The following is a 9,260-nucleotide window of genomic DNA, read 5'->3' as shown; positions in this document are numbered from 1 at the left end:
CTGGCTGCACCTTTGAAGAGGCACTTTGAAATGAGAACTGGGCTGCTCGGGTTTATCTGCATGTGAATTGCTGTGAATCAAGGCAATCAACTCGGGGCACTGTCCCTTTATGAGCTCACGAGGGGTTCATCCCCCAAACCAAGGGGAGACCCCATTGCCAAGGCCATCTGTACCCATACGCAAAGGATGCAGCTATGTAGGGCACCAGGAAATGTGGGGCACTAAATTTCCTGGTGCCCTGCGCAGCTGCGTGCTGCTCCAGCCCCTGCCCCACCTCTTCCCTGTGGCCCCCGCCCCTGCTCTGCCCTAGCTCCGCCTCTTCCCACCCCAGCCCTACCCCCACACCCCTGAGGAGTACAGCAGGGGTGGGCCTGCACTCACCGGTGGCAGGAAGTTCAGCGTCCTGGCCCCAGCCTCGCCGCCAGTGAGTGCTGGGGGGTGGTTCCCTCCAGCTCCCCAAGCCAGCCCAGTCCCCTCACAGACGCCTGGGGCCACACATACACACACCGCGGGGGGGATGGGGGGGGCGGGAGGGGGGCTGCGTAGGGCCCCAGAATAGCTAGGGATGGTCCTACCCATTGCACTGCCTGGTTTCCACTCCCAGGCCTTGCAGGCGGCTCTGAATCAACCCCCTGAAGATTAGAGCAAAGGCCAGTAATGTTACACGGTTGCTTCAAAACCCATTCCCATACTAGGTTACTGTTTTTTTTCAGTGTGGAAAATTGTGTGCGCTATTTTACAGATTGAATGACTTAATGACATAACCCTCCGCCAATGTCAGTCACTAAGTCAGGTAATTTTGTCAAGTGTCCGTCATGCAACATGGTGGTACTGACCCCTGTTTGTTCCTAGTACACTCAACCTTGTCTGTAGCATTGCTAATTCAAGCACTGGATCTTGCACAGCTCTGACCTCTTGTACCCACCTCTGTTCTAGTCCAGTGCCTCACACAGCACTGTCTGTCTTACTCATTCCTCCCTTTCTCTCTCTCATTTTTACTTAGAATATGCATCTTTACTGATTTTCCCATACACGCCAAAAAACAGACTCTGATCTCCTTGGCTCTCTATCCACACAATGTTATCACATATCATTAAGGAACATTGACCATGAATTGTAATGTAAAATGACATAACTGGAATAAAAAACAGAAGACAGGAATGAGTGAAAAGGAGGATAAAGGGGCCTTATAAATAGGCCTATAGCCAAGAAATTAACAGTAACTGAGTGTTAGCAATTGACTGCAACACAACCATGAGTAAGCAGAGCATTCAGTATGAACTGCATCATTAATTGGCTAAAAATTAGTCACATGTCACCAAGAAATCAGACAAAACACCACATAGTGTACCAGTCTGATTTCTTGCTTGATATTATTGAGATAGTTCACTGACAAACACCCAACTCTAATGACAATGCAAGGTTTCCACTTCTGGATTCTTCTTGGTAACCAAACCAGGGTAATTCCCAGTCAGAACTTCCAGTTGAAATGACAGACAATCCCATTCAATCCTGCCCTGCAGCACTCCCTGCTGTTTTAAACCAGGATCTCAGGGAGGACAGAAGGATTTTGAGATTTCACAATTTTTGTTTTTCCTAAACTGAAGATCTCAATGTTTTCTGCAAAGGAACATTCCAAAAAATATTTCTTTTGGGGACATGCGAAACATATTGTTTCAATTTTTACTTTTTTCATTTTGTATTATAAAAATTTTGTATTTACTACAAAATGCAAAAAAATTGAAACTAAAAGTTGTTTCAAAACAAAAAAAATCAAAAAAGTTTCATTCTGAAAATGTTGGTACAGGTCATTTCAACATTGTTGGAATCCGTTTTCCCCCATGTATTTCTTCCTAAACAAAGTTCAGGAAGAATTCAACCCCATTTTGTGAAACGTTTTGCTTTCAACAGAACTGTATATTCTGGTGAATATGGTTATGTCTTCATTTCTCCAACCAGCTCGCCTCTTGAGCAGAGACTGCCAATCATAACAAATATGCTTCTGTTGTGTGTGATATAAATACTGATTATGGAATGTATGGTTTCTATAGCAGGAAAGTTATTACATGGCGTTCACAGAATGTATACTAGTTTGCCTAGCTTTGTTTGAGTCATGACAAATCTCTGTCAGGGATCAGACTGTTATCAACATACTCGTTGCACATGACCTAAGCCTGTTATGAGTTTGGGTCCCCAGAGATGAAAATTGTCTCCCTTCCCACCCCGCCCCCACTCCAGGAAGAGCTGCTTGCTGATGTGGAGCCAGTGCTGGCTCATTGCTCTGACGGGTGGCCCCTGCTCCTTGTTCTCATTTGGTAGCAGATTTGAGTTTGTGAATAGCATAGGGGCTGGACTCTTTGAGCATCCAGATCTCCTCTCCCTCGTGGGCCCTGTGCTCAGCAGCACCCTCCAGGGCTGCGGTCAGCTCTGGGCTGAAGATGTTGGATGCATGGTAGGTGCGGCTGAGGTGGCGGAACGAGGAGTCTGAGGAGCTGTCATCGTTGTGGTTATCCTCATTGTGGTCATCCTGTAACTTGCCCCGGCTCAGCTCTAAGCTGCTCCCCACTTTTGAGTCTTTTAAGACCTCCTTCATGTCCTGTATGAAGGCCATTTTGGGGCTGAAGATACAAAGCAGGAACACCAGGCCCCCGGAAACCCCACACAGAAAATAGAGGCCCACTTTCTCGGGGACACCTAAGGAGAGAAGTGCAAACACGTCAGAAGAGAATATGAATTACTCCTAAAGAGCAACAGGCATCATTCTCCTTAGCAATGAGCTACCAGTCTTGTAGCCCTACTGAGCAAGCACGAGAGCAAGTGGGAAGAAGGGATGTAAAAGAACAAGGGCCCTCAATCCTCATTCTTCATAGTATAGGGGTCAGGAAGGAACCTCCCCTGTTCCCCATGATAACATATTATGGAATTAGGAGAGTGTGACATTCTATACCTTGAGGGAGTGTCCTGTAACCCCCATATTCCTCATTTTTATATAATCAGAATCTTACATATAAAACATGCCTTGTAAGGTATCAGGGGAAAGGGTATGATTTGCTGAAAGTCATTTATCTATCCATATATGTGTATCATTAATGCATATGAAGCTATGAGAATTGTGTTGTATGGTTGTCACTAAAACATGCTGTAAATTGGGGAATCAGCCAGATATTAGCTTCCCAGAGGCAACACCAAGGAAAGTAACCAACGCCCGGGCGGGGTGTGAAACAACCCATCAACAGCCATTGTCCAACAAGGCAGCTACAATTCAGTGACTTACCTGCGTGAGGCCACACCAGGGGAATTGCTCAACCTTGCCTTGGAGGCTCAGCAATTCCCACCAGACATGCTTGGACTTGAGTGTTCCCCAAGCACATGGGAGTGAGGGTATAAAGCAGAACATAGCAGGCCCATGTTGGGCCTTTCTCCTGCCCCCACCTATGTTGCAATCAACAAAGACACTGAGAAGAAAACTGAAGACTCCAACAGAGGAGACTGGCCCAGATTTAAGGGACAAATCTGTATATTAAGGACTGCAATATCCAGTGAGGTGAGAAAAACTGCTTAATCTAGATGTTGCCCAGTCTAATGGGGTTGAGAGTTTAGACTGCGTGCTTATATTTTCTTTTCTTTTGGTAACTAACTCTGACTTTTTGTCTATCACTTAATATCACTTAAAATCTATCTTTTGTAGTCAATAAATTTGTTTCACTGTTTATCTTTGCCAGTAAGTTTGTATGAATTGTGTGGCAAATCTGCTCATGTTTTGCAAAGGCTGGTGTATATCCACTTTCCATTGATGAACCAATTGGTGAACCAATTAATAAATCTGCATTGTTCTTCTTGAGCAGAGCAAGATGGTATATTTCCTGAGGTGCAAGGCTGGGAGGATTGGGCTGGTGTCTTTCCCTGTGTGATTCATGAGTGGCCCTGGGAGTATTCATGTAATATAGCTGGGAGTGGGGCTCCACATGCTGTTATGATGAGTGATCACAGTGCCTGGAGGGGCTTGCTGCTTGTCACTTGCAAGGCACTGTGAGAGACAGCCCGGGCTGGGAGAGTGTTCAGGGGGCACAGCAGTCCCACCGTCACAGGCTGCACCCTGGGGATCCCATCAAAGTGGCGCAGCAAGCAGGGTGAAATACACAGCTTGTTGTACTGCTTTGAGCAGGGTGTTGGACTAGATGACCTCCTGAGGTCCCTTCCAACCCTGATATTCTATGATTCTATGAGCAAGACTTGTACTTCATACAGTGGTGTAAAGATTTTAAGTGAGGCTTTAAGTGTGGTGGCTAAGGACAGTGAGGAGGAGGCTACTGATTTGTTATTTTCTGTTTGCTTATTTCGAGAAAGGGAAGTAGGGACAGAAAAGCAGGAACCTGACTGAAATAATGAAGCCATTGCAAAGCTGGAGCTTTTTAGACTACAGGTTGCAGAAAAGGAGAGAGAAACATGAGCGGCGAGTCTTATTCCTGGCCTGGGCCCGGCTCCGGCAATGTCTGAGGCCAGGTCTCTCCCTCGGCCCTGCCTTCCACCCTGCGTGCCCCCGCCCCGCACGTCCCCTGGGCCATTTAAAACAGCCCAGGGTCCCCACTCACCACCGGCAGCGCAGCGGAGCTGGGCAGCTTCCTGCCTGCTCGCTCCATGTTGCTGCCGCCCCCTCCCTGCAGCCCCTGCGCAGGATGGGTCTGTGTCCCGCCCCAAGCGCCCCTGCAGCCAATAGGAAGCTGCGGGGGCAGTGCCTGGGGTAGCAGCACATGGATACTCCCGACATGCTCTGCCTAGGAGCCCCAGGTAAGCGCTGCACCCCTGCTTTGGTCCCCAAACTCCCTCCAAGAGCCTGCACCCCCTCCCATCCCCAAGATCCCTCCAAGAGTCTGCACTCCTGCCCAGAGCCAGCACCCAAACTCTGTCCCAGAGCCTGCCCCCCTCACCCCCTCCTACACCCCCACCCCTTGCCCAAGCCAAGAGCCTACACCCAAGCTCCCTTCCAGAGCCTGCACCCCAGCCCTCTGCACTCCCTCCCAGAGCCTGCACCCTTCACCCACTCCTGCACCCCCAGAGCCTGCACCCAGCACCCAAACTCCATCCCAGAGCCCCTCCCCCACCCAAACTTCCTCCCAGAGCCCAACCTCTCACCTGTCCTGCACCCCAATCCCCTGCCCCAGACCAGGGCCTGCACCCCAGACCTCCTTCCTCCCACCCAAACTCCCTCCCAGAGGCTTAGGCAAGTGTGGGGTGCAGTTTGCGGGGGATGGAATTGGGGGGGGCGGGTTCTGAGCATCACCAAAATTTCTACAAACCTGCCACCGCTGATCAGAGACTATTGGAACTGAAAGACCTGGAGGTAAAGGAGAAGCAGGAGGAAAGAGAAACAGAGCGAAAACACCAACTGGACCTGCTAGAGAAGCAGCACCAGAACACACCGACCCCAGTGATTCCCATCACTCCAAAAATCCACAATTTGGAACAATTTATGTCCTGCATACAAGGAGACAGATAATATTGTTGAATATCTGACTACCTTTGAAAGGCTGTGTGCAGTGCATGAGATCCCTGATGCCAAGAGAATTCCTACCCTGATTGCAAAATTAACTGGTAAAGCTCTGAATGTATTCAATGAAATGCCTATTGAGGATGCTTTAGACTATTGTAAATTTAAAAACACTGTTTTGCAAAGGTTTCAGATTACCTCTGAAACACAGAGTTAAATTTAGGAATCTTGAGAGGGATACTGGTATGAGTAATGGGGAATATGTGAACAAAATGAAAGATTTGATGGGAAAGTGGGTGAGGAGCAAAGGTGTTACAAGCCTTGAGGGAATGTTGGATCTTGTTGCTCAAGAGCATTTCCTAGGCATATGTAAGACGGATGTAAAGCAGTGTCTATGGGACAAAGCTGTGAGTCTGTGGATGGAGCTGGCGTCTCTAGCTGATGCCTTTGAACAGACCCAGGCATCTATTGAAAACAGCACTGACAGAGGTGTTTAAAGCTGGTGGGAAGGGAAGATCCCATTTTATCCCTATCAAGAGGGAGGGAGGCTGGGTACTCACCTCCCCAAAACCATTCCTCTAACCCTCATCCCAAACCTCCTGTAAAAACAGAAGAGCCCATAAGATGCTATCAGTGTAATTCCACTGATCATCTGAGAAATAAATGCCCTGTGCTAGGAGGAAGCAGGCAACCAATAGCTCATGTTAGTTCTGCTGTCCTCAACACAGAGCCCCCCCACAAGCAATTGAACCCTATCGTATTGATTTTGTGAGATTAGCCTCTGCAGAACCAGAATGGAGCACGTTAAGGTTGTCAGAATTAATGGCAGGGAGTACATGGGGCAGAGGGATACAGGACCCAGATCTCTCTGGTTAAGCAGAGTGTGGTCCCAAAGGCTAGTATGTTACCTTGCCAAATGGCAGAGATTGTGGGGGTGGGCGAAAGCAGATTCCTTGTACCACTAGCTCAAATCCATGTTGTGTTGGAAGTTTTGGAAAGCATTTTGACTGTAGGGGTAATGGAACACCTCCTAGTTGACCTGCTTCTTGGTAATGATTTTTCCATGTAGCTCAGGTTAAAGTATTTGCCTGCAGCAGGAGGGAGTTTCATGCTGGGACCCCAAGGGAAAGGGTAAGGTCTCAGGAACTGCTGAGGGAATTGGATTCCTCTGCAGCAGGGTGAAGCCACATGCTTCCAGGTGTGAGAGTGGTTGAGACCAGCTTCTGCATTGCAGCTACAGGCAACACCACATTAGGAAAAGATGGGGATGTAATGGCTGCCAGGGAGAGAATTGTCCAGGTAGTTAGCTACCAGTAAGTTGCAGATGAACCAGAGACAGCCCCCACTCTAGGAAGCATAGGGAAATATGTCCCAAAGGGGAGTCCAGAGAAGGGGGAGGGAGTCTCAGAAACCACTGAGGTGGGTGAGGATCCCTGTGACTCTGTAACACAGGGAAGCAGCGTGCTTCCAAGTATGGGAGGAGCTGAGACTAGCTCCTTTCCAGCAGAAGGCAACGTGTCCTCAGGAGCAGGGGCAGGAGAGGTGTTGTCAGTAATAAAGGAAACTGTTCCAGTTGTTAGCTGGCAGAGTTGCTGATGAACAAGGGACAGACAGTATAGGGTGTTACACCTTGCTCAGAAGCATCTGTCACTGGTCCCAATAGGAGACAGGGTGCCGGGCTGGAAGGCATTGGTTTATTCCAGCAGGATAAATTCTGTGTTTCTCTGACTAGCACAATCAAAAATGGGTTTGACTCCTGGCAGGGTGGGGGCAAGGCAAACAGTGAGTGGACTGGTAACTCCAGGAGTTACTTTGTAACTCATTTACACTAGTAACTTTCCAGAATGGAGAGCTAGTTCGCCAAATGGTACAGCTCACACTGAGCTTGGGGGTCTGAGCAATAAACATTGTGAGGCACTGTCTCTCTCTCTCTCTCTACAGAAACGGATGCAAATCAATATCCTGCAAAAGGCTACGGGTCTGGCTACACTGCAGTCAGAGGTGTGACTGCAGCACGTGTAGACAGACCCAAGCTAGCTCTGGTCTAGCTAGCTCCAGTGACAATAGCAAGGAAGTTGCGGCAGCATGGGCAGCAGCATGGGCTGTACAACTCCACCCAGGACCCTGGGTATGTTACTTGAGTGGCTAGCCCGCGCTGATGCACCTTCACTGCTATTGCTGTTGGAACTAGCTAGATTAAAGTCAACTTGGGTCTGTCTACATGTGCCGCAGCCGCCCCCCTGGTTGCAGTGTGCAGACACCCTAAGGGAAGGGGGCCAGGAAAGGGGTGGCCATGGAGTTCCAACAAGTGGCCAACCAGACTGGCATCTTTGCTTCTTCCCAGAGTGAGTGAGGAATTCAGCAGGAATCACATTCTTTAAAGTCCTCTCTCAGATAGACTTAGTACTGTCTCCTTGCCTGAGGGAGAGAGAGTTCAACCCTGGGGTCATTCAGTCCTTGAGTCTCCATGACATTGCTCCACCCCTGCAGCAGCATTTTGGATGTGGCTTCAATGGCCAGCCTACACCAGAGGGGCACTAATGGGCATAAAGGGAACGCACAGTGCTGCAGGCTCTTCTCCAAGTGCCCCCTAACATGTCCATGTCTCCCGGCACACTAAAGCAAGAGAGACAGAGTGGAATGTGACTCTCTGCCCACACCCTCTCCACAGAGCACTGTGCACATGCTCAGAGAATTCACGTACCCCAGAGGTGGGCAAACATTTCCAGAGAGCTAGTAAAAATCATCAGATCTTCATGGAGCCTGGACAGCCTCGGCCCACGGTACCAGCCACCTGCAGTGAACAAGGGGACATGGTCTTACTGGCTAGGGTACAGGGGTGAGACGCTTCTCAACGCCCTCATCCACTTTGTGGACTTCAACCTTCACCTGTCACCACACATCTGCCAACTTTCACTCCCACCCCTCCCTCCTCGGTTTTGCTCCTCCCAGGCACTCGGCACGTCTCTCTTTCATGATCCTCGCCATCCCATTCCTAAGTTCTTCCTGTCCACTCTCAGTGCCTTCCATTGTCTGCGTTCCCACTCTTTGCTCCCCCACTACCGTCTCTCTCTCCTCCATGCCATGTTCCAAACCTTCTGCTATAGCTCCTCCTAGTATTCCTTTGCTCCTAGCCACTTCTCTGCCCCTTGGATCTGTTCTTCCCTTAACTCTTCCACAGTCTGCTCCCCTTTGCTATGTTCTGTGGTACCCCTCCTCTGTGGGTCTCAGAGCTTCTCCTATCTGCCACTCTGCTCACTTCTCCTGGCTGGTCTGTATCTATCTGTCATCTCCCCTCCAGAGACCCCATGTTATTGCCAAACCATTTGGCCACATCCTCTAGATCTCACTCCTGGTTTTGCAACCTTGGTTTTGCTCATGAAAAAATGTTACAAAGCTAAGTGTGTGTGGAGGCAGTGCAGGGGGAAGAGTTCTCTTCCCAGTTCTTGTTAGCCTTCCACCAGCTGCCTTTTCTCTAATTCATCTGCCATTGCATGAACTCCCAGTGCAACCTGACTGCCACTGCTACCGTGCAGGGTGCTACAAATACACCAAAGAGACAGGCCTCACAGAGCAATTCCACTTCTCTTTTGCCACTGGCAAAATGTATCCTGCAGTGTTGGGCTGGGATCCTAGTCCACACCCAGATAACTATGGGGACTGAAACCTGCCCTTAGTCAAGGAGAAGGTGGAGTCCCCAGGAAGAGCTGGGGTCCATTGGGAGAGTGTGTGATACCGAGGAGAGAACAAACCCGGTGTGACGGTGCCCCCC

General features: G+C 49.3%; 1 protein-coding gene across 1 annotated transcript in view; it reads right to left on the bottom strand.

The window, feature by feature from the left end:
* Positions 1 to 2,248: 2,248 nt before the first annotated feature.
* LOC311526712 (protein eva-1 homolog C-like) overlaps positions 2,249 to 9,260 on the bottom strand; it is a 47,050-nt gene continuing 40,038 nt past the window's right edge. Inside the window, exons 7-8 of the mRNA XM_084640010.1 lie at positions 8,193 to 8,282; positions 2,249 to 2,694 (exon numbers count right to left, since the gene is read on the bottom strand). Of these exons, the coding sequence (XP_084496136.1) occupies positions 2,309 to 2,694; positions 8,193 to 8,282 (476 nt within the window). The 3' untranslated portion in view covers positions 2,249 to 2,308. The remainder of the gene's footprint in view (positions 2,695 to 8,192; positions 8,283 to 9,260) is intronic.

This window comes from Lepidochelys olivacea, assembly GCF_965140295.1.
Source record: "Lepidochelys olivacea isolate rLepOli2 genome assembly, chromosome: 9".
Taxonomy (NCBI): Eukaryota; Metazoa; Chordata; order Testudines; family Cheloniidae; genus Lepidochelys; species Lepidochelys olivacea.
Note: the sequence above shows the minus strand (reverse complement) of the source record. Positions and strands in the feature narration are given on the sequence as shown.